Here is a 25,551-nt window from a genome sequence, read left to right as displayed (position 1 = left end):
AGCCGATGGAGAACGCCGATAAGACTGGCCGCAAGAACACGGCCACGTTTACGACAGGCGAACGCGTGCTCCTGTCGACTGAAGGTATCGGAAACGCCGCGGCTACCAACCTCGGCGTGAACAAACTCGCGCCGCGCTTTATTGACGGTTATCAAAGCCATTGGTGATGCTTACACGCTTGACATTCCTACGTCACTACGTCTGCATCCGGCGTTTTACGTCGGGCGGCTCAAGATGTATCACCCTGCTACGATTCAAGAGTCGTCTCAGGCTACTGAACCGGAGCATGCGTCGAGCGACCTTCTCGACGGGCGCGGCGAGCCATCGATCCATCCGCACCAGGAGTCGGATCTCGAGGCTGTGTCCCCGTCTGTAAACGTCCGTGAGCCGACTTCGCCAGCATCTGCAACCGAGCAAGGATCTCTCGATTCGACTGACGCAGCTGCGCACTCTCCCCGGTGGCCCGGGCAGTCTGATCGAGAGCCTCATCCAACCCCTGCTGGGCATCCCAGTAGCTGTTCAGCAAGTCGTTCTCGTTCTGGACAGCCAGAGCGCGAGTGTTATCGACGCGACGGCCCTCCTCCTGTTGTTGACGCTGCCAGAGATACCCACTGGATTGTTGAGCACATCGTTGCCCACGAAGATCCACTTCGCGCTCCTAAACGTCATCGTGGGCTAGCCCACGATGTTCCGGCCGACCGTCGCTATCGGGTACGATGGCTCGGGTTTCCTCCCGACGAGGATACGTGGGAGCCTCGTGCAAATCTCCTTCGTGACGTCCCAAATGTGGTCCAGGCGTATGAGGCCAACCTCGCTGCGAACCACCATGTGACGCATGCCAGCTCGCACGAGGATAGCGACTCTAGCGATCACGCGAACGTGATCGAGACCGATGACTTGGTCGACCACGTGAACGGGACCGAGATCTGCGATTTGTGCGACCACGCGAACGTGATCGAGAACGACGACTTAAGCGGCCGCGCGAACGAGACCGAGTCCGATGCCAAGAATCTTCACGTGCAGGGCGTCGGCGTGAGCCGGCGCGACTAGAGGCGCGCACGTTCTCGGCCAACGAGCGACGATACTTCTCTATCCACCCGTGTTCTTGTTCACCGAGCGTATACTCGGCGATGTGGCTTCTCCGCTCCTCAACAGTCGGACGCGATCCAGTCCAAGTACCACAACCTTCAGCGACCCTCATGTAGCAGATGCGGTGCATGTCCTCCCATGCGCTGGTGCAGACGCGCCCACGGAGTTCCGTGAGCGAGTGCTCCTTGACGATCTCCTCGCGAAGCTCTCCCATTCTTCCTGCGTCCGGTTCCAACGCCGAATGAAGGCGCACCACGACTCCTGCAATGCGCCATATGCGACACCCTCGACAGTAGTCCACGGAAGCGCCGGAAGTTATCCTTCATCCTGTTCAGCGTGTCCGGAGCCCGCGCTCCGGATATATCGTAGAGAGCACATGCCTGGAGCTGGTCGTTCATCACGCGCGTGCCTCGTGCCGCTGCTTTCGACGACGTCGCCGTCGTCGGTGTTCCCGTCCACTGCTGATCCATCGTGTTGCTTGTCGCCTTCTCCGCAAGTCGAGTTGTGCCTCTCCTGCGCTTCGCAGGAGAAGCCTCCGTCTCTGTTTCGCTCCGCCTGTTAGCCAAGTCCCCGTTCGCCATTCTCACGCGGATTCATTTTTTCTTCGCCCACTGCTTATGTTGCGTAAGTGCAACTTTAAGAGGGGGTAATGTAATGGGCCCCTCCATTACATAAGTAGGTAGATTTCTTTACATAAGTAGGTGCATCAGCACACGACTAGCGTGTGCTGAAATGCTGTCATGCTATTGGTTGATACATGGGGAGCCAGACCCATTATTAGCCAATTGGACTATGACGTGTATTTGAGTGGCCAGGGCTATGGCCTTGGTCCTAAAATAAAGTCAGAGATGATTTTTCCTTAAACCTTAGACTCAGTCGTCCTATTGCGAGCTTCCACAACACTATAGTGTAAGCAAGTAACGGAGTAAATACCTGGCCCGTTACATAAAGGCTATCCTCGATCTTTATTTATTTCAAAAATTCATCAACATGAATTATAACTCACACCGCCCGCGGCAAAGCCCTAAAAGGCTTAATGGAAATGCTAAAGCGAGGAGAAAACGAGCGGAAATTCAACACGTACGCCGATCGTGGGCTGGGAACGGTGCTAGATGGATATAGTTTAGAGGGCATGAAGAGTTTAAGTACGTTCTGTCTGCCTGAACAAATCAGCTGACGTGGCCTTACGAAGTCGAGAGAATTTTTTAGTCGGACGATCTCTTCTTCCTCGTGGAGAGTCAAGGCGATTTATCCAGTTCCCTGATATGTTATCTCTTACATTAGCCGACGATGGCCCACAAGATTGCAGTCCCCTTGTAGTTATCATGAGAAAAGGAAAGCTTCTTAGCACTCGACTACTACAAGCCTCGAACGCATATTTTCAATTGGTTATGAGCCAAAGCTGCGCCGACAACATCGACAAGCTCGTGGAAGACAACTACTTCCACTGGGAGTTCAAAATGCGGATAAAGCTTGCTCGGAAGGGTCTGCTCCCACGGTTCATCAAGCCCGAGCTCGACCAAGTGAGTGGTCGCTTAACGGCAGCATGAAAGACCAACGATCTGAAGGCACTTGGTGCTATCGCTGGAGACGTGAGTCTCACGTACCAAGTTTACGTCCGTGGAGCACTGACTGCCGCTGAGGCGTGGACGATGCTCGAGGAGCACTTCAACAAGAAGACGCTCAAGAACCGGCTCTCGTCACCAAGGAGTTGAACAATTCAATATGGAGCTGGTACCAAGTTCGTTTCCCACGTCGATCCGTTCAAGGAGATTTTCCTCCAAATGGAGACGATTCGTGAGACTCTGGACGAGACCCGCCAGCTCGTGCCGCTTCTTGGCAGTTTGACGGACGAGTACAAGATGATCAGTACTGTCCTCGAGAATACGCCGAACGTGACGTTGGTCTACGCGATCCATGTACTCTCTGGTGTTCAAGCCTCGGATAAATCGTCATCGGCTCAAGAGAAAGCTTTCGCTACGAAGAAGAAAGATTTCGGTGGCAAGCAACGTTTCAAGAGCAAGTGCTTCTACAGCAAGAAGCAAGGGCATCGAGAGTTCGAGTGCCGTAAGAAGAAGGCCGATGAGGAGCGAGGGCAAGCGGCGCGAGAGAAATCGCCCGACCTCTCGTTCATGGCAACGGGTGCGATGACCAAGAGTGAATGGCTCGTCGACTCAGGTGCAAGTTCGCACATGACAAGCGTCCGGGACAAGTTCGTATCCATGAAGGAGCTGAAGACGCCAGTCCGTATCATGATCGAGGATGGCACGAAGATCGACGCAGTTGAAAATGCACCGTCGGTATAAAGCTGATGGACGGGACTTCTGTCACGCTGTCGGATGTCCTGTACATCCCTGAAGTTGAAGGAAGCCTCATCTCGGTGTCGAAGCTGGCCGAGAAAGACGTCACCGCGCAGTTCAGCAAAGACAGATGTGTATTTAGCTTTGGTGGTGCTACCGGCATGGAGGCGAAGCGCTGTGGAAATATCTACAAGTTGAATACAATGAGGGGCGAGGTGTGCCATGTTGCAACGATTACTCGTAAGGAGCCATGGGCTATTGTGCACACCCGACTTGACCACATCCCGTACAGACGCTACGTGAAACTACTGACCATGGCAGAAGGAATACCTCGCGTCACGGGAGAAGTTCTCGGGGACGACGTATGTACCGGCTGCTGCATGGGCAAGATGAAGGCTGACGAATAATCGAGAAATCCGGAGAAGCTCGTCAAGAGTGCCGGTGTGCTTGACCTGGTGCATACGGACGTAATGGTTCCGATGCAAACTACGACATCTGGTGGTTGTACGTACATCGTCACATTCATTGACGACTACTCACACCACGTTACGGTCTACTTCATGAAGGCCAAATCGGAAGTACTGTCGAAGTTCAAAACGTACAAGGCCGGAATAGATAATGCAACTGGTAAAACAATCAAGCGCCTGCGTTCGGACAACGGCGGTGAGTACACGGGCCGGGAGTTTAAGGCCTATCTCAACCGCAGCGGCATCAAGCATGAGAAGACGGTGCCGTACACACCTCAGCAGAATGGACTGGCTGAGCGGATGAATCGGAGCCTCGTGGAGATGAATCGCTGCATGCTCTATCATGAGAGTGTCGAACGGAAGTGATGGGCAGAGACAGTTAGCACTGCGGCCTGGATCATCAATCGGATCCCCAACTCGGTCAATGTGAAGACCTTCTTTGAGATTGTGAGTCACTCCAAACCACAACTCAAGAGCGTGAAGGTGTTCAGTGCAGTTGGATACGCTCACATCCCCGACGAGAAGCGCCGCAAGCTGGGTGCAAAAGCGTTCAAGTGTCGGTTCCTGGGTTACGAGGGCGGAGTGAATGGGGTACCGCGTCCTCAACATGGCAACAGGAAAGGTGCAAATTGTGCGCACCGTGACGTTTTTTAAGACAACAGATCTTGCGCGCATCATCCCTCACTTGGATGCAGAAGACGGCACAGACGCATTGGTGCCAAGCGTGGATCAGATGTCGCCGATTGACTCCACGCAAATCGCTCCACCTGATGTTAAAGTTGCTGACGTGACTCCACTTCAACGTGACGTGAGCATGGATACTGCAATGGTGCCATACGACTCGACACATCCTATGATTACTCGTTCGCGTGTTCAGCACATTGACGAAACAACGGATCCTGAAGAGGCAATCACCAGGAAGAAGCAAATTATCGATGCGCCATCGTCGAGTGGGACAAAGTGTCAGAAGATGACTCAAGGGCGACCCAGGCCAAGTGGTAACGAGCTCGCCATTGCTGAGAGTGAACAGCTGATGGCTGCCACCGAGGATGTCCCGAAGGCGTACGCAGAGGCGACTACTAGTGCGGACCAAGACAACTGGAAGAAAGCGATTGCAAGTGAGCTCAAGTCGCTAACGGACAACGGTACCTGGAAGTTAGTGCCAAGACCAACGCACCAGCACCCGATCGGTTGCCGCTGGGTGTTCGCGTTGAAGCGCAACGAGAAGGGGCAAGTGATTCGAGACAAGGCTCGTCTCGTGGCAAAGAAGTATTCACAACGACAGGGCATCGACTACGATGAGACGTACGCGCCTGTGGCTTACCTGAGCTCAATCAGGGCAGTGCTGGCCAAGTGTTGTGCTGAAGGATTCGACCTCGAGCAGTGCGACGTGGATACAGCGTTTCTGTACGGGAAGCTCGAAGAAGATATCTACATGGAGTTGCCAGAAGGTCTTCGCAATCTACTGGCACTGGCAAAGGCTCAAGGTAAAGATGATGTCGTCTGCATGCTACTGGAAAGTCTGTACGGACTCAAGCAGTCGTCTCGTTTCTGGAACGAGACCATCGACAGCCATCTCAAGACCACGGGGTTTCAGACTGCTGACGCTGACGCGTGCATCTACACGAGAAGTGCAGGTGATGACAAGTGCATCGCGTGTCTTTACGTGGACGACATGCAGATTGCGTCACGATACAAGGCCATCATCACGTCGGTAAAAGCTGGTGTCGCCGAGAAGTTCACGATCAAGGATCTAGAACCCGCTCGTTTCATTCCCGGTATCGAGATCGACTACGACATCGATGGCAAGAAGTTTGGCATCTCACAACGCGCATACACCGAGTCGATCATCAAGAAGTTCGGTCCAGAAAACGCAAAGCCAAACCTGATGCCACTAGACCCAAGGCTACACTTGACTAAGGAGGACGGACCGGAGACCAATGAAGACAAGGCTAAGATGAACTTGAAGCCGTACCGATCGCTCATTGGTAGCATCATGTACCTGGCGTGTGGCACACGACCGGACATCGTGGTTGCTGTTGCCAAGTTGAGTCGCTTCCTGGAGAACCCTGGTAAGAAGAACTGGGATGCTGGAATTAAGGTGGTGCGCTATCTGTTGAAGACCAAGGACGTGGTCATCGTGTACGACGGCTCGCAAGGAACAGAGCTCGTCGCCCACTTGGATGCAGACTGGGCTGGCAACCGCGACGACAGATGTTCGGTTAGCGGGACAATGCTCGTGATGTGCGGGGCACCTGTCCACTCCACAATTCAGAAGACCGTCGCCCTAAGCTCGACTGAGGCCGAGGACATGGCTCTGAGTGAATGCATCAAGGAAGTGGTGTGGATGCGTCTACTGCTTAAGGACATTGGTGCTGAACAAGAGGGGGGGGGCTACGGTGATCTACGAGGACAACCAAGGTGCCATGGCGTTGGCGAAACACGTCGGTTATCAAGCACGTACCAAGCACATCGACATTCGCTACCAGTTCATTCGTGAAAACGTTATGAGTGGTGAAGCTGAGCTGGAGTATATGGAAACCAAGAACCAGCTCGCGGACTTCCTTACCAAAGGTCTGTCGTCGAGGACGCTACGCTACTTGACGATGAAGAGCAATTTGATCGTCAAGCTCGAGACGTCGAATTGAGTGGGGGAAGGGTAGTGTGATTGCACTTCGCCGTCACTTCGCCTGGTTTTTTTTTACCTCTAGGCACGCGCCTGGAGCACGCGGTTGGTGCGTGGCAAGCGTGTGCCCTGAGGGGTCATAAGATGAAGTGGGTCGAATGGAGATAGCTAATTGGCTGATCTTAAATGATTGGCATGGTTAATGCCAGGGTCGAATTTGTGTATATCCAGTCCACATACAAAACTTAAGTGATTTTCGTCGCCAACGGTTATGACGAGTATAGGCGTTGCCGACGAAATGTATCTTTTGTGTATAGATTTACATGTGATAAGGAGGACTACAGAGGAAAGTAGAAAGGAGCTAGCAAAGCAAGACAAGAACAACTAGCTCAATAAAACTCACTTTCGGATTTCCTTGCCTCTTAACACTCAATACTACAAGCCTCGACCGCATACTCTTAATTCTTTCGCGACTGAACATGCCGAACACAATTATATCTTATTGCGACACTCGGAGGGTCAAAACAATACAAAAGTCAAGTCAAATGATTTGCTGTGTGCTGAAGCAGTAAATGCAGCTGCAGAAAATGGACCAGTCGCGCCTCGCTGCGCTCGCAATATGGAGATCGAATGTACTGGAAACTGTAGTGATCGGCTCGCTGGTGAGCTCAGCGCTGGGCCCGTCTCTGCAAATACCGCGCGGCGCCGCGCTATGGCGCCCACGTCGCCCAGCCCCGTGTGTCCAAGCGATGGGCGTGTGTTTCTCCTATTTTCGGATTAAACGCGAGGCAATTTGGACAGATTTTGGACTGAATTTGGACAAAGAATGGACTCGTGCTACCTTCTGTAAAAATTAACCAAATATAATAAGAAAAGGTAGTTGTAGCAATAACATTTGTACCAAAAAATATCATCACTTTTTTTAAATCGCCACAATAACATTTGTAGCAAAAAAGATCATCACTTTTTTTAAATCGTTACACTCCAGTATTTGCATTTAGGCCCTTGTTCAGGTGGAGAACGCGTTCCTGGTTGAGAATAGATTAGGGTTAAAACAAGCTTGACTGGACGGGAGCCTACAGCTCGGCACGGTGTGCCACGAGCTGTCCAAGTCCAAACTTCAGTTAGCCTCGTCTGACTGGTCACAAGCAGTTTTCATCCGATGCCACCAGACCTGCCAGCCCCGAAGGGCACCCGAGTCTCCTCGCCAGTCTTGGCATGTGCACTGGAGAGCTGCCCCCGCCCTTCTTAGGCACCGAGTCAGCTGCCTCAACAAGGACGCCAAGCATCTTGGTGTTACCACAGCCAAGCTGTTTACACTCACCTGCAGCCAACAGCTCGCCCTCAACTGTCGTGGATACTCCAAAATTAGCTGCGGCTACAGTTCCTGTAGTGACAAAGCGTAAGACTAAGGCAAAATTAAAAGGCAAAGCAACGGAAGAAGCCAAGAGCCAGGTCAAGCGCGCCAAGTGGACCAAGAAGATGGTTGGCAAGCTGCTTCGACTGCGCTTCTCTGATAGGGACGTCAAGCGCCGGCTCGAGGGTGCCGACACCAAAACCAAAACGGCGCTAGCATTGATTGGACTTGCGTTTATTCACTACCATTAGCTAAAATTATTATTTGCATGCTGGTATCGCTCAAGTATAGGAAACTAAAGTGTCAAACCGCTTGCTCTCTTTCGACTGGATCCTCGCTGGCTGGAGTAGGTGCATCTTGTAGTAGTGGGTCGTCACCATGAATTGGCAATCCGTCTCGCATAAAGGTAAGCATGTTATGTAAGACAGCACAACCCAGAATAACTTAGCAAATGCGATCTGACGTCTTCTGCTCCAGTTTGCCCAGCAATACGCGGAAACGGTTTTTTAAACGCCCGAAGGCGCACTCTACGACGATTCGAGTCCTGGAATGGGCCTTGTTGTATCGCCTCTTTTGAGGATCTTGCATAACGTCTGCCTCCAGAAATGGGGTCAGCATATGACCCCAGATTTTGTAGCCGGCATCCGCCAGCAAATGCTTTCCGGGAGGCACGTAGCTAGAAATCCTACAGATACATCATCAAAATTAGATTTAATGTTGACAATAAAATGCCTGAACCTTACCTTTTCTTCACTCCCGATCCATTCCAGAGCGATTGGTCGTTGTTTGACCCCGATTGAATGGAAATGGACCGGAACAGACCACGGTGGTCTACGATAGCTTGCACATTTACTGCGGGGAAATTCTTGCGACAGTACCAGCCTTCAAAGTCGTGTGGGCGCGCAATACGGACGAGAGTACCGTCGACGGCGCCAATAGTGTCGGGAAACCCGGCCGAAGCGTAGAAGCCATCTTCAACAGCTGCCAGCTCCTCTGCTGGCGGCATGGAGATAATAGATTTCGCCATGGCACTGAGCACGTCCAGGGTATCGTTAATGTAGAGGCCTGGAGATGCCCAGCGCCGCTGCAGCCTGGTCCATGGTACCACCCTTGGTCAGGTAGAGCATCGTGAGCGCCACGCGCTTAATGACGGGGGCTTGGTGTTGGGGCCGGGCTCACGGCCCCACGCAGCGTGCACTAATCGGTAGATACGTAGGAAAGACTTCTTGTCACACCGAAGCTTGTCGTGGAACCATCCTGTTCCCGGAGTGCGGAGAGCTGTCTCGAATGCTCGAGTGTTAAACGTCCTGGGGGCTTTGGGTGGCCGTCGTAAATCGCGCTTATCTGCCGTGGCAATTACAGCGCTCACGCTTGCAGCTACTACTACTGCTAGAATGGCGGCCGTGGCGTCGTCCATGGCACAAATGGGCTGAGGGCAGAACGCCTGCTTGAGAAGCTCCCAGAACAAGTGTTTCAGAACGTCAATTTTTAAAGTGGTACATTGTACCGTTTAAATTTCAGCAAATAAAATCCCAGGCTATATTCCTTTTCAGAACGCGTTCTCCACTTGAACAAGGGCCTTAGAGTTTCATCCTTTTTATACAGGGTACCGTATTCCTTATGTGATTGGCGACGCTTGGTCATTAGCGACAAATCCAGCAGCCAATCAAATTGTATTAAATTTCGAGTCGTGTGCTAAGCGTAAGAATGTGACTGTCGCCAATCACATAAGGAATACGGTACACGTTTTTCCAACTATTATATCGTAATGGAACTTCATGTAACAGAGGCCTTTGTATATGGTAGCAGTAGGTCACGTACAGCCACTGGTCCCCCACGTAAAGGTATGAGCGCTTTGAAAATTCTTGACAGCTTATTTTTACAGAAATATACTGTCTTCATCTCGAAAGACTCTCAGTATTATTATCGTTTTTTTTAGGTATTTCCCTGTAAGCAGCCAGAGCTGAGCATTTCGACTGTTTTAGTGAGTATTTAGAGTATAATGATGGTGAGGCGATTTCCTATAGTAAAAACGCCTCCGTGCCAGTACGCCACGGGATTTTCGCGAGACCATTTGCGACTAGATTTCGCGTTGCAGTGGCTAGATGGGCTACCATTCCAGTCACCGGTCCTGTAGCGCTTTAAGATCCTGCCGATAAATACATTTTTACCGACGATGTACCTGCATCCAGCACCTTGTCTGCGTGACACCATTGTCCTTCCAGAGTGGCCATTTAAAGCTGCAGCAAGGTGGAGCACCATGTCTTAACAAATGCACTGCTCTTGTGCAGGCTTCGGGTGTCGTAGCTAAAGCGATGGGGGGCATGTCGGATCGAAATTAATGGGGATGGCTGACACGGGGGTCTTATAGGGACCATTCTGGCTGAAAAGGGTACTTACGGAATGCCCATGTATCAAACGTTTGATAGGATCAATCCAGACGTAAGTTTTGGCTACAATGCTGTGGCTTTCCCCGAAATGTCCCTATTTATTCCGCTGTGGTTTTCTTGTATTAGTTAGTGAGTGGAGAATAAGAAAATGCAATAAAGGCCACTACGTATCGCTCGTTTCGCGATCGTGTACCAGCTTATAATCGTCGTAATCGATTTATCTTGCCGTAATCATTGCACTTCAACGGTACCGGTACATGTACAGGTATTTATATGTGCTGTACAGTACATGTACCTTAGAAGACAAGCTGAAATGCATATACATAAATGCTGTATAGGCTTCTTAACATCCGATTGAGATATTTATCATTAGAAACTTTAATAAGGACAACATTTATCAATATCAAGTGGTCTGATTGTAAACCGTTAAATTTGTCTGCAAATCGTACTTAAGAACGATTAACTATATGTTTTAAAACATCATTATCGCCGCGTGTCATGCACGATTAATTAATGGCTTACCGAGTAGTATTTCAGAGGAATTAAAAAATACAAAGTGATCATCTGTATCTTGAGAAGCGTACGATAATGCAAGTATTTTTTAGGAGTACGCGTACTTTTAATAAAACTCTGAAATTATATCGAAAAATTAATGCGGCTGTGATTAAACTACAAATCCCCAAAGTTTACAGACCCTATCTCAGCCCGACACCTTCCATCAACCCTACATGTATAAGGTGTGATATGATTCTGGCTTATTCTGCACGCACTATCTATAAGCCGTTTTTCGTATGAAAGAGGTCTGGTAAACATATACCGAGTACACCCAGATTGGTGTCAATACCGGCAGTCTCAAATTCCAGTATTGTACAGTGCCATCAACAGTACGCGTACTGTACTGTTTTCATTCTGAAGTACATGTATCAATGAATTGTATGCAACTGTCGTCGCGATAGCCGATTGCAGTGCAATTTGCACAGACTGTTTCGACTCAAAGCAGCCGCTTTTGCAGTTGGAAAACTTTCGAGGACAGTACAGTATGGCAATGCCGTAATGGCATACGGTATGCCGTACAAATATGATATTATTAATAATACCATATTCAGGCAGGTGCCACCTGCTGCTATCATGGATTGCATCCGATCCCGATTTGGCTCCTCGCGTGATATAGGGCGTTTTTCCATCGCAATGCAACGCTCCAAGTTCCTCATTCCTCAATTTACGCTCAACGCAACAACTTCCGATCTTTTTGCGTTCCGACACAATGAAGTACATCACCACCGTCGCTGCGGCCATTGCTGCCTGCGCTCTGACCGTCTCCGCTGACGTTGCCAATAATACCGTGTGGGGCTATCGTGCCAACGATGACACTATGGTGAACACCAATGCGTGGGCTGATAAGTGGGCTGCGTGCGGTGGGAAGCGTCAGTCACCAATCGATATCGTCACGTCTCCGAAGTCCGGCAAAGGCAAGAAGGTGCCGCTCAGCTTCACGGGGCGCTGCTCCACGTACAACCTGACGGAGCCCCACGAGCCTCTTGAGGTTGACGTCGTTGGAGGTATAGTTGAGACGCGTCTCAAATGATGAGATGCACTCGATTTTAATTGTATCGTTGTGTTTGGCAGGCAACTGTGCTGTCTCAGTTAACGATGTCCCGTACAAAATGGCCCAGCTCCACCTCCACGCTCCCTCGGAGCACACGATAAACGGAAAATCTCTGGACGGTGAGATCCACTTCGTGCACAAAGCTGCCGATGGCAAGGCTCTTCTGGTGCTGGGCATCTTCCTCCAGGTCGCCCCAAAGTCTGACCCGTGGGTTGGCCCTGTGCTTGATGCTCTTGGGAACGTCAACTCGGATGACCAGCGCTCCGCGGCGGTCATCGTGCAACTGTAAGTGTATTAATCGATGCACGTTTGTAATCCTTCGCCCTCTTGCTAACGATATCTACGCTCTTGCTTCACAGGAAATCGTACTCGTCGTTGATCCGCAAGTCCATCAGAGCTGGAGGCGTCTACAACTATCCTGGCAGCCTTACGACTCCTGGTTGCGACGAGACCGCCGACTGGTGGGTGGTACAGAACCCGATCAAGATCTCGTCTATCGACTTCGGACGTCTTCACCAGGACCTGGTTGAGTACCACATTACAGATAAGGGCAACAACGCGCGCCCGGTTCAGCCTCTAAACGGCCGTACCGTCACCCGCTACAACTAGACGCCACTTTTCTTTCAGTTTTTCCATCGGAAGAATGAAAAAAGAAAGAAATATATATCACCTCGTTTGGTACGCGACTGCGTAGCGTTGTCAATACCGTTACACCCCATGCCAATCGAAAACAGAGTGCCAGTGATTTCTTAACGACTTTACATGTCCATCCGGTAACGTTATTTGATTATTGATTGGCCATCCTAGCAGATTTTTTTAATGGTTAAACATCATTAGATTTTTTTAAAAGTATTTAGCAGTGAAGTCTTGTTTTTTTTATAAACGGTAGTGCACAGCATGACTTCATGAAGAAACTATTTTTTTTTAGAAAATAGTAATGAGTCACCAGATCAGCCAGTGCCTCTGTCGCTTCACCGAGGCTGCGAATATTTGTCACGAGACGAGTCCGACCTTCTGGTTGGACGCAAAATATGCCTGACGTTTAGACCACGACACCGTGTCCGGGTAGATAAAGATCGGGTAAAGAGTGTTGCTATACGAAGCTGTGGAAAGCATCGACTGCTCGTTGTAGTCGAAGTCGAATGTCATCTCGGCATCGTACTGGTCCAGACAAGGTGGCTACAGCGATAACTTGTTAGTGACAATTTCTTTAACAGAATAGCGCATGATAGATTACCTCTGTGCAGTAATACCAGCCAAGCACATCGTGTTTCTGCCACGAGCTGCTAGTTGACGCCGTGAATCCCTACGCAGCATATATCGTCAGCTTACTGTCGTGATGTTACCCTTAGGGTATTATAAGCTCAACGTACAACAAAAGCCTCATCCGAATCCAACCTTAGCGTTGCCGCCAGGTTGATCGGGATAGCCAAAATGGGTTTATCGTCGTTGATCCCATTGTCCATAAACACGAGTAAAGTCCCCACCCTTCGACCTTCCGACACATCCTTAATAAACTTGGCTAGATTTTCTGTCGCGGAGAAGTATGGCATGTAGTTATACTAAGGTTTACACAGTCACAGCTGTGTCAACAAGAATAGTAAAAAAAAAAATTAAAAAAGAAAAAAAATACCCTCAGCTCAGGATAATATCGGATCTTGACAACATGCACCTTGCCGTCTGCGAGGTCGTGTACAGCAGCCGCAGATATCCGTGCGCTTTCAGAGTCTCTGTTACTATCCTGGCCACGGGAGTATATGGCTACATGGTCGTAGAAGCTATCTTCTCCAGCGTTTTCGTCGTTATACCACGTATCAAATTCGACAGCCAATGAATTCTGAAGGCCCGAGAATCCCATATTTGATCCCTTTGACGCTAATGTTTCTGTGCGGTTTGGATGCGAGTGTAGCACAAACGCAAAGCCGTCGCCCCCGTGAACTGCACAGCTGCGGTATTCATGGAGTCCAAAGTTTTGATCTTTCACTTCGAAGCAACGTTTCGACTGATCGGTGATTTGAAAAGTGAACCTCGTCTCGAAGCCCTGGAGAACTGGAAGCTGTTGCGTATACCACACGGACGAGACCTGATGTGGTTGTGAGGCTGTGAGACGCAGACGCACAGGACATCGACGTTTCTCCTCACTCGCTTCGAAGACGTCACGATGGCCCAACATGGCAGTCTCCACTGCGATTCGTTGACTCGTTGTGTGGTTCTCCGTGTCTCGAGTCTCAAGACGGATATGTTCTAGATGCTCGGTAAGAGTCACTTCTAGTGTTGCTTCTCGCGTATCAGCAGTGCCAGCATATTTCGAGTAATCAGTCTAGAAATCGACGCAGCATTTAATTACTATTCTCAGCAAAAGAACTGCGAGAGTTTCGTACTGGCTTGAAGGGTGCGCAGCTACTCGTAGCAGCTTTGCCGTTTAGCACTAAGCCTGTGGTTCCGTTGAAATCATAAAACACAAACCCTATGTGGTCCGTAAAATCAAAAAAGTGAGCGTCACACTTAAGCGGTAAGCTGCAGTAGATATTGTACCTGTATGAACGACTCTGAGTGCTACAAAGAGCAGCAATACGCACACCGCCGCCGTCTCCATCTCTTGATATCTGGAAAAGCAGGCGACCTTTCAAGAGCACGTTATTGAATATAGAAAATTCTGCCAGCCTTTCACATTTAAAAACGTCCCTTTATTAAGCTCCGTTTTGCTTCTTCCATGTGTAGAATCCCTTATAAAAGGGTTTGCTGGCCTTCAATTCGAAGCAGTCTGTCTCGACCACTTCTTTGTTGTCCACGTACCACTGGAACATTTTTCGACACTCGGTGGCATACAACGCCTTGTGTTTTTGTCCGCACCCTTGGTCTCTCGCTTCTCGCACCATGTCGTAGTAGTGTTTGCATATCTTGGAGCCGATATAGTCCACGTATCCTTCCCAGAACGTCTCAGAATTAGGAGTTCGGTCACAAAGCTCGTCCAGTTCGTGTCGTGTGCTGTTGTACATTGTGAAGACTTCGTGGCAATACAAAGGCCACGTTGTTTGTATCCAGGGTCGATGCGCGTTCACACCAGAGCATTCAGCAGCTGCCTTGGCCTCCGTGGCGTGGAATAGTCTGCAGGCATTTTGCTGCTGCCAGGTTGAGTAGAACTTTAGGAAGAGCAGTGCTTGGGTCTTTTCGCTGGATTGCGCGGGTAAATCTTGGATGCAGCTGGTCAAAGTATTGTTGTGCTGGTAGAACAAGTTGAAGCTCTCGATGCATTTGGGTTTTGCATCAATGCTTGGTGGGTTTTTTATCCAAGGTTGGGTTTTAGCTTCGGGATTGCAATGCTCCGACACAAAGTCACATATTGTCACGAAATTTGAGCACAGATCTCGCATCTGTAGACGAAGCGGCAGACGGGAGGTTGGAGGTTGGGGTCGTGACGGTACAGGCTCATTGTGAGTGGACTGTGAGAGAGCGTGACGCAAGCAAAGCGCCGCGAGCAGAAGGAGAACAGCTCGGGTTTGTGCCATACTGAAGTCGCGAAATTGAAGATGATATTTAGGTGGGTCACATAGTTTTGCCATACCTGATGATATTAAGCTATATCAATTATGCGAGCTCAGCTATATTTATCTTAAAGACGATAGTAAAAACTATTATAGTGCACGCAGCAACGGACCGCATTCATCAACACGTCTTATTCTTGCCTGAAATTAGCCCGAACTACCGATAGTAGAGGAATGCTGCACGCCGTTAGAGTCTCAATGAGCTCTCAATAAATGAATGCTAAACACGATACAAACCAGGTCTCTAATGATTTTTTTTTCAGTATGCGACCTACCCAACGGGCTTTGTGTGTGGACTTTGGGCTAGGACGTCATACTTTATCAGTATCCGACAAAATTTTATCGACAAATAATTATATTGCTTTTTGTGCGTAAGCAAAAACTCAAAACTGTGTCATCAGATCCCCACGTCCGAGCTTGTGACCGACCATGCTCCCGAGTGTAGCGAGGAGGAACTGCGCTCCGACGCGTGTATCATGTGCTCAAGGATAACCACAATCTCCGCCGCAGTGGGGCGAGCCTCCGGTTTCTTCTGTAAACAACAATCTGCCAGGTCTAAAATCGCCTTGGGACAATCTTTCGAGAAGCTTGGACGCAATTTTCCTTCCGCCACTAAACTCAAAATTTCCGCTTCTTGGATTTTTCCCCGATTCGACGGATTTTCGTCGTTCCAATACGGATAATCGTCAGTGTCGATTTCCGACAAAACCACGCCGAAAGAGAAAATATCCGCGGCTTCATCGTAATCTCGACCGAGTAAAACTTCGGGTGCAATCCAGAAGGACGTGCCCACACCCGCAGTCATGTGCGTTTCGACCAGATAATGCATCCGAGATATGCCAAAATCGCTCAATTTGGCCTCCAGATACATGTTCAGAAGCACATTTTTGGATTTTAAGTCTCGATGGATAATCTTCGGCTTGAGGGCATGAAGGTACGCCAACGCTTCTGCAATATGCAGCGCGATTGTGGCTTTGTGTGACTCCCAGGAGAGCTGCTCTCCTTTCAGTTTATATCCATGCAACACTTCGCGCAGATCGCCATTATCCATGAACTCGGTGACGGCGGATAAATGTCGTAGATTATCCCACGCCACGCCGATAAACTTCACAATTCGCGGATGATACAACACGGCCATCATGATAATTTCTTTAAGGAAAGTCTCGATCTCCGCGGTCGTAACACTGCGGTCAGGGCGGATTTTCTTGATAGCCACGCGACGACCTTTATATTCGCCCAAAAATACCAACCCGAAGCCTCCTTTGCTGATGCATTGGCCCAGTTTTAGCAGCTTATGATCGATTCGGTTGGTTACAATCACGGGGTCATTAAGGAAGACTGCATCCACTTCGACTTGAGTGTCGTCAAAATCTAGAGTATCGCCGAATTCTTGAGAATAAAAATCATTCTTGGAAGAAGATAGGCGCTGGAATCTCTTGCGCGAGACGTATCTTCGGGCACCGAATGCAACAAGAATAATTACAATAAAACACCCTCCACTCACCAAGGCGATAGTCAACGAGCTGGAATCGCTTGAAGATGTGTCTGCTGTAACAATATAATATAAATAAGTATAAAAATTAAATATTTAAGTCGAGATATTCGAGTGTACCTGTAGTAATGGAGCTATTGGTGACGCAAAACTTGCGATTGTGTGCAGTTTGCAATGTTCCGTCCGTGCACGTTGCTGCTTCGTCAGGAAGATCCGAGTCGAACGCTGCTAGAGCCTGGATGGCGCTGAAAACCGTCGAGCTGACGGTAAAATCTGAGATGTCGTTGTCTGCGATATATCTACGTAAAAATATTTAGTCGTTAGAAAAATAAATGATAAAAACAAAGTCAAACGACACCCACAGTTCCTGCAAGTTGTCGACGTTGAAGACCACAGTCGGGAAAACTGAAATGCTGTTTTTCGTAAGGTTTCTACGTAACATCCACGTGTTATAATAGCCATCATACAAAGACTAACACGTGGATTCATACATATAATAGCCATCATACAAAGACTAAGATATGAGAGGTACGTACAACGCTTCGACTGCACAAAACTGGTTGGAGCAGGAGTGGGCGATGGATGAGCCAACGTACGCAGCTGTCAAATGGTTTGACGACATATCCCTAATTTAACAGTCAGCATTCTGATTTTTATAAAATATAGCAGACCAGGACGTACAGATACCGCACGTTGTCCAGTCCAGCGAAGAAATCGTAGCCAAACTTGATCATATTACAGTTCCTGAGTGTGCTGCAAAAAACGTTTAGAGCCCGTGAGAACTTATCAACCTAAATTTCTACTGTAATCTTACATGTTCCGTGTCGTCGACGGGAAAAATGTGGACACGCTCTGGGTGATAGAAGACATATCAATATTCTCAAGTGTCCTATCAGTACAACACAATTAGCTTAACCACAATATCCCCTTCTGGTTTAAATTTTATTCACTCACACTGTAGTGACACCAATAGTTCCGTCTACTGTCTTTGCGATGGGCAGCGTCGATCCTGGCAGACTTTGGTCCTGCGATACAAATGTGATGGTCTGTGGATACACCCCTTCTCCTATAATTATCCTAGTAGTCGATCACGAGTCAATCTCTCTTTTTTTCTACTAAAAAAAAGCCACTCACAGCGTCGTGAGGTTGGATGGAACTAATAGCGTGCGGATCGAGTCGATTGATAAAATATCTGTCGACGAAAGAGTCGTTGGATACTTTGCGCTGTCTTTGTCGGTCCTTAACGTGACGTGGAACTCCCACGTGTCCGAGTCTGAGTATCCAGACGTCAAACATGAGCATGATGCGTTCACAGACGTGTAGATTGCCGGACAGCCGCCGTTTGGACTCGCCTCGTTGGTACGGCGTTGTATGGATGGAGTTCCGTAGCACATGACGTCGCTGGTCGTGACGTTTTTCAGTGCTGAATTGACTCCAGCAGCAAGTTGCGTCTCGTTGTCGTCGAAATTGGAAAGAAACCATTCTTGTGCTAGCGTCTGCGCTGTGGTTACAGAGGCCGAAGACGAGGACCTCTGTGCGTGGGTTGTAGGGGTGCTAGTGACCATGAATAGCACACACAGAAGCTGTCGTGTCCATCGTGCTGGCCGCGTCATGCTCGACGAGAAGAGGTATGTGCCGATTACGTCGACTGACTACAGGAAGTGAATTTCGACCAATCAAAGAATTTAGGGGATGAGATGGCTAATCACATGCTAGATGTTGATTATCTTGAGTTTTTTTTACTTTGTATTTCTGGCAAAAATAGCACACCCTTCGGGTCTCGACAATCTCTGTGATACATGTATCCACTTGAGCGATTCGACATCTATAATTGCTCCATGGACGTCGACGCGAGATGCTTCTTGTCGTCGTCTTAACGACTCATAATTGTAGCAAGGCATTTTTTATGACTCCTATAGGACGACAAAAAGCATCGCTCGCTGTATTTTAGAGAGTTTACATAGTTCTCTACCTGTATGTCAGAAGCCGTTCTAACGGTATTTTATTAAAGTAATGCATATCTTCGTCGCTCATACAAGAAAAAGCACTGAACACGACAGAATTCCACTTCGTTGACTCACGTTGCACTACGTATCGCATCACAAAATTTCTCGCTTAATCGTCTTGGTGCTGACACGAGGTCACCCCAGCGATGCGATGTTCGAGTCGAATTCGTCGGAGTTCTGTTGACTCACGCCGAAAACTGCATGTTTGCATCGAAATCGCTCCATTCTAACTCGTATAAACTCGCGACTATCGGAATGAAAGTAACCAATCACGACAAGTCCCAGCATAAATTATTACCATAATAACAATATAATTTTTTTTGATTTTTCATTTATTTTACTATATAATAGGTTGCTGTCAGTGGATTGATGCAGCAAAGCACACGTCCACTTATAGCATGCGTGTAATCTGCAATCTTAAGCTTTCTTTATAGTAAATATATTTACCTGACGTGTGATTAAAAAAACCATTGTTTTAAGTTCCTGTTCAATGCATGATCGAGTGTCCAGTAGGTAAAGGTAAACGACTGAATCTTATTATGAATGCTACGATAATATGCTACAATATGCAGAGGATTGTCTTTATTGATCACGGCAATAAAAACCGGTACATGCAGGTTATTTCTGTACTGTACATGCAAGTCGTTACCAATAGTCAACTCTGGGCGCCAGGAATTAACCGCGGCAATTCGAATCCGGTAATTCATATCAAACGCCGTCCTCTGCACAACCAAGGCGCAGCATGCTTGTACCGACCGAAAGCTTGTCGTAAGCAGTTCCGTATTATTCATCGCTTTAATACCTCCGCTACAATTTGTGGCGTCGGTCGCGTGAATGGTTGCTTGATCGAGAAACTCGTCTCCTACTTACCGCGGCGTGAATCGTTCTTTTAACGCTCATTTCCACTTTGCAACAGCCTTTGTCGCCTCTCTATGACGATGGATATCTTTGTCTACACTACTACGCTGGTTGTGTGCACTCTTTTGTCGGCCTCCGTTGCTGCCGATGGCGCGGGGTCTCCAGCGTGGGCTACAAACATAACGATTTTAGCATGGCTGGCCACGAGGAGCACTAACCCATGTGCGCTGGCTCAAAGCAGTCTCCAATTAACACTGAGGTGTCTGATATCTGCTACCGCGAGCCTCCCTCGCTCACGTTCAGTGGCAGCTGCACGGATTACAACCTGACCCAATCCAACAAATCGTTCGAGGCTACCGTCAACCGCGGTTCCTACAAATATTGTCACGTTGATACTTGCGTTCTAACAGCTTTTTTTCTTCGCTAGATTCATGCATGGTGACAGCGAACAACGTATCATACACACTTTGAACGGCAAGCAGCACATGGACGGTGAAGTGCCGGACTGCTCTGCTCTTCTGGCCGTCAGTGTCTTTTTTTAGGCGGTCGACGGTGGCGAGACCTGGCCCTTAAGAATGTCAGTAGTACTAACTCAGTACATGTATGTATGAACTCCTCTGTCGGCATCAGAGGTTAAGGGTAATTTGACACTATTACTTTAGAGTTATACTGATACTAATACTATTTGAGAACTATTACTATTAATACCGCAAAGTGTGGTATTAACTATTTGTAGTAGTATTACTCACCAGAGTCGGTCCTATATTACTTTGAGGAGTAGTATTTTCCATGAAGCCAGTCAACGAGCAACAGACCCTCATTTCGCAATCTTATAAACCTGTGGCTGTCCTGCGTTGCCCGCAGAAGCTCGCCATTTTTTAAAAGGACTGGATTTCGCCATTGCCCGCATCACTGACCTGGAAACGGCGACCGAGGATGCCATGTGCTGTTACCAATTGTGAGGAAGGTCCTGATCTCAAAACGGATCCGTGCAGCGTATGCGGAAAGCCGACTCATCACATGTGCGCAATTGGAGTGGTCGAAGGAGAGGGCTCGGCAATGAACGAAAGGTATTTCATTCAACTTGTGTATAATATCAACGCTTACGTTCTGCTGAGTCGCAGGTTTTGCAGCCAGTCGTGCGTGCTACATGTTTACCCTGGCACAGGTGCCTCTACACCAGCCGTAGCCGCTTCTTCGAAGAGGCCAGTGACTAATTCTTCTAAGGCTTCGACTAATATCTGGACTGGATCTAATTCCGACTTCTTACCGTCTCCGGAGATCGCCTCCACATCGGACACAGCAGTATCGGCGCGTCCAGTGAAGCGGCGCAAGACAGCAGCGAAGGCAAAAAGGACCAAGGCTTTGGAGAGTACCACAATTCGTGTTGATGGCGGTCTAGATATTGTACTCCCTCCGACACCGACTTCACCGGTCTCGGATCTTGGCGTGCCGCTTTCGGTTTCACATTTAAGAAAGATTGGAGCTACGGATTCGGTTTAGGATCTCATTCACGTCTTGGACAAACCATACACGAAGCGGGACCCGTGAAAGCCGTCTGTACAGATGTATCGCAACATTTGTCTGCTCTGTTGCGAGAAGATTAAAGGCCGGAAAAAATCACACCTTACAGTTGGGAGGACGCTTTTGCTGCACGAAGAATACCAGTAATGCCAAGGACCATATCAAGACGAAACATTCTGACCGCCCTTTAACAGTGCTAGCGGAGCAGTCTACAACTCAAAAGGCAAAAGCGGACGTCGTTAACGCTGAAGCTGAAGCTATGGAGGTGCTAGACTTGACGATTGATTCGAACGTGGACACTACTACTACTTCATCGGCTACTAAGGCGACTAGTATGACGGGTTCATCTGTTGTGGCTATTGCCGCGACGTCACCGCAGCAATTCTTCAAAGTCAATGAAAAGACGCTGCAGGTGCTGATCTCCAAGTGGTTAATTAGTCAAGGAATACCATTTCCGGTATGCAGATCGGCGCCATTCGAAGAGATGATGCGCGCCGCAACAGGCAATCCGGCATTCCCGATGCTCAGTCGCGACCGACATGACCGGTTGCTCCAAGGGCAATTCCAACTCTTCTGCGATCTTGTGGGTGAGCTACTTACTTCTGAGTACGCAAAAGCGTGTCGTCTTCCATACTTAAATCTCCTTCACGATATCTGGACGAGTTGCGGGAAAGACAGTATCGTCGAAGCGTCGGTGGCCTTCATTGATACTTCGTGGCGGTTTAGCTTCATTGCAATGCTTGCAACCGTCAAGAACGAGGGACACAACGCACCTCTAGTTGCAAAGGTGATCGAGAGTGGATTCACGGCGAAGTACAACATCGACGTCAATGCTATGACTCGCTTCACTATGTTCGACACGACACCTTCGGCTCGGAACGTCGCCGATCATATCGACGGCGAGCAAGAGGACTGCTCAATGCATTTACTCAGCTTGTGCATTGGGTATGGACTTGGGATCAAAGACAATATTCAAACGAATACTGTTTGGAACGCCGCGTGCCATTCCTGGGATAAGGTGGTGACCATAGTAGCTCCTGGTGGATCTCTAGAGGATGGAGGTGACGACATTCAGAAGCTAAGGAACTTATATAACCATTTCACAACCCCGAAACAACGCAACGCGCTGAAAAAAATTCAAGAAGCTCTCTCCTATCCTGAGCTGGACCCCATGGTCGACAAGGACGTCAGAGTCGCTTATACTTGCAAGCTCATTAGGCGGTCGGTGGTGAACTATGCAGCGTTCGAAGCGTACTTCCAGTCAACCAAAGACTCCAGTAGCGTGTGGTCAAATTTATCTCCAGACGACTGGACTCTTGCTACCGAGATGGAGGCCGTTACACACTTCATCGCCAACCTGGCGCTAACAGAAACGCAGAGCGAAAATCTGGTGTCGTCCTACATGGTAGTATTCCGACGCCTTGCCGAAAAGAAGCTGAAGTCGTTCAAGTTCGACGCGATGGTCGTCGAGGCCCCTCGGGCAAAGGATGCAAATGAAGCGAGTCATCGCCGCGCGGTGAAGACAATAGGTTAGTTCTCGGAAGCAGGGAAGACATGTCTGAGGAGGACATTACTACAACAACAAGCACGATTTCCCAAGGTGACGAAGGAAGCAATGGCGTGTATACTTCTCGATCCCCGGACTAAGTCAAGTGCAAAGAAAATCGCCGCTGTCGGCAACGTCCCGCGCAAAGAGGAAAAGGCTACCGTCAAAAACGGCCTTGATTACCTCCGAGCTGAGCACCGCAAAGTGTTCGCGCAGATGGCGAAGTTGGGCAAGATGTCGCTGTCGCCGCCCTCTTCGCAGAGCAGCTTACTCAGTCAGGACGTGAATTCCCCCCTTTCCTCTCCGTCATCGACAGACTGGGACGATGAAGATGAGCTGCTGCTCGGTGCTCCAATTCGAACGAGCAAGACCAGAGAAGAGGTGAAGGAGTCAGAAATCAATGCGAGAGCGGATAGAATCATGAGAGAATGGCTGGAGATGGAGCCTGAGTGGCTCGAGGTTGCCCAACGCCAAAATCCAGACATCCAGAAAGAAGATTTGTCCTCCGCAATGACTACTGACAGCCGCAACGGCATGTGCTGGCTGTAACGGGCCTGGGGTGTCCGTTACTTGCTTACACGTAGTGATGAGGAAGCGTACAAGTCCAGTGATACTGAAACCAAGTACTTAGTCGGAAGGAAAATCAACTCTGTTTTTATTTAGGTCCAGGGCGGCTTGCCCTGACCACTCTAATACACGTCAACTCCTTATTGGTTGATTATGGGTCTGGCTCCCCATATTTCAACCAATAAGATGACGGCAGCTCAGCACACGCTACTCGTGTGCTGCTGCACCTACTTTTGTAATGCAAATCTACCTACTTATGTAATGGTGTGAACCACTACAAAGAACCTATAAAACTACCTACATATGTAACTTGGGAGAGCCCATTACACTGGTCCTTACTGGGGCTGTACAAACATGTTGATGTGCTACCGTGGTTCCGTGATGAAGGCGAAAGCCTATACCCTTCGATGGCGCTTCTGGCACGAATTCACCTCGGCAAAATCTCATCCCTGGCCTTCCAAGAGCGAGTGTTTTCCACAGGGGGGGATAATCATGGGGCCGCTTCGTACCAGAACAGATAGCAGACGGTCGGAGAAGCAGCTAATGCTGAGGCACAACAGGGACGAGATTGTTAGGTTGAAGCAAGACGCGCGCAAGGTGCGCGACGCTTCAAAAGTACCAGAGTAGTACTTTGAGTATTAGAAATAATAGTACTAATACTACTACCATGTTGTGTTTTGACTAATATTAGTAGTATAATCGGGGCAAAAATACGCTAGTATTACCGGTAATATTACTACCACTTTTTTCTCGGTAATATTAACCCCTGGTCGGCATGTCGACATAAGTAATTTCTACTTTTCATGGCACTACGGGCTTACGAACACTGTTTTATTCGTCCTACGCAGGACTTCGTACGCCGATGTTATCAACGCAGCGGCAGACGTCCAAAGAGTGTTCAACTACGCATGTAGTCTCACTACTCCAGCGTGCAGTGAGATCGTGGACTGGTAGGTGGTCAAACAGCTTGTGAAGTTCTCCACTACCGACCTTACTCGACATCAGTCACAGCTGGAGTAGCTCCTGATCGCCGACAACGGCGAGAACGGATGCCCGGTTAGTTCGCTCAAAGGCCGCGTCGTGTGGTGTTTTCCGGAAGTTGAAGTAACACCAAACACCAAGCAGGGCAGGTGGCAAGCCTGCGGGAAACTTGTAGCCTAGTGTATTGATGTAGGCTATTGCTAGCAGATTGTAGAGTGAGAGGATAAGTTAGTCGTCACCAACCCTCCGTCTTCAATGAACTGTACAGCTCTGATGCTGGTGACAGCATCAAAGGTAACATGCAAGACAGCCAGAGATTCCACTTGGATCACTGGCGGTCTGTCCTACAAGATCCATGAATATTTAGCCAGGTAGAGGATACTAACTTGGACGCGCCAGAGTCAGGCACCTCTCCGTCTGTGATAAACCTGGATGCACCAGGTTGCTCACTGTCTAGTCGGCAGCTTGATGGCAGTGGAATCCGGCTTGATACCTGTGATTCACCACACAGCCCCCAAAGCTTGATTCCGCGGCCGAACTTCGACTACCCCTATTATAGCCTTGGCAGTCAGATCTATGTCTGGCCCTGGTCGATCATGGAGCAGCTCTTCGCTTCAGCCTTGGATGTTTACTCTCTCGTGCTGGTGAGGGTCACCTGTCTGTTGACTCCAGCAGTTCGTGAGCGAGTACGTCTACTCACACTTTCACCAGTGTTTGTAGTCGGTTGGTTGTTGTCAGATCCAAGTTCAACCCCTGCCATCTGTGGCACAACTGCAGCGGGGAGACTTCTATCGGGTATCTGAACATTTGTTGTTAAACGCAGCGGTCGTCGACGCCTGGACCTCCGGCGGCTCTTGTCCGTCGGCCTTACCGTCTCTGTCGCTACTGTCCGTCCTTGTTGAGCTGTTTCTCCAGCCGTGGTCGCGCGCTGCCAGTGTGCCTTGAGCTCTTGATCAGCAGCAGCCACGTACTGGTTCACTAGGATGGGAACGTCCCTAGCCAAACTGGCCAGTGGTTCATAGGAGTCCTCAATGGCCTCGAGTCTTTTCCATTGAACCAAAATTTCAAAATCACTAATTGCAGTGTTCCACCTGTGGCTCTTGAACTTCTCGATCGCCAAGACGATTCCCTGCGACGAGATGTGTTCCAGGAGCTCCTCGGTGACGTCCAGACTGGAGTCTGCATAGAACTTCAGTC

At 49.0% G+C, this 25,551-nt stretch overlaps 4 protein-coding genes across 4 annotated transcripts; 1 reads left to right on the top strand and 3 right to left on the bottom strand.

Moving 5' to 3' along the window:
• Window positions 1-11,456: 11,456 nt before the first annotated feature.
• PITG_17842 (carbonic anhydrase, putative) lies at window positions 11,457-12,516 on the top strand (the record flags this gene model as incomplete). The annotated part of the gene is made up of 3 exons (XM_002896629.1): window positions 11,457-11,788; window positions 11,856-12,120; window positions 12,195-12,516. 3 exons carry the CDS (start codon window positions 11,494-11,496, stop codon window positions 12,442-12,444), a joined length of 810 nt encoding a protein of 269 aa, XP_002896675.1.
• A 312-nt stretch (window positions 12,517-12,828) lies between these two features.
• Window positions 12,829-14,008, bottom strand: PITG_17841 (uncharacterized protein; the record flags this gene model as incomplete). The annotated part of the gene is made up of 5 exons (XM_002896628.1): window positions 12,829-13,014; window positions 13,073-13,141; window positions 13,209-13,397; window positions 13,469-13,702; window positions 13,775-14,008. 5 exons carry the CDS (start codon window positions 14,006-14,008, stop codon window positions 12,829-12,831), a joined length of 912 nt encoding a protein of 303 aa, XP_002896674.1.
• Window positions 14,009-15,777: 1,769 nt separating this feature from the next.
• PITG_17840 (protein kinase, putative) lies at window positions 15,778-17,606 on the bottom strand (the record flags this gene model as incomplete). The annotated part of the gene is made up of 5 exons (XM_002896627.1): window positions 15,778-16,928; window positions 16,993-17,171; window positions 17,235-17,303; window positions 17,409-17,498; window positions 17,554-17,606. 5 exons carry the CDS (start codon window positions 17,604-17,606, stop codon window positions 15,778-15,780), a joined length of 1,542 nt encoding a protein of 513 aa, XP_002896673.1.
• Window positions 17,607-17,822: 216 nt separating this feature from the next.
• On the bottom strand, window positions 17,823-18,475 carry PITG_17839 (protein kinase; the record flags this gene model as incomplete). Its single annotated transcript, XM_002896626.1, has 2 exons — window positions 17,823-17,949; window positions 18,007-18,475. The coding sequence occupies 2 exons, from the start codon at window positions 18,435-18,437 to the stop codon at window positions 17,823-17,825; spliced, it is 558 nt and encodes a 185-aa protein (XP_002896672.1).
• Between the last annotated feature and the right edge of the window lie 7,076 nt (window positions 18,476-25,551).

Source organism: Phytophthora infestans, genomic scaffold, assembly GCF_000142945.1.
Source record: "Phytophthora infestans T30-4 supercont1.56 genomic scaffold, whole genome shotgun sequence".
Taxonomy (NCBI): domain Eukaryota; phylum Oomycota; class Peronosporomycetes; order Peronosporales; family Peronosporaceae; genus Phytophthora; species Phytophthora infestans.
Note: the sequence above shows the minus strand (reverse complement) of the source record. Positions and strands in the feature narration are given on the sequence as shown.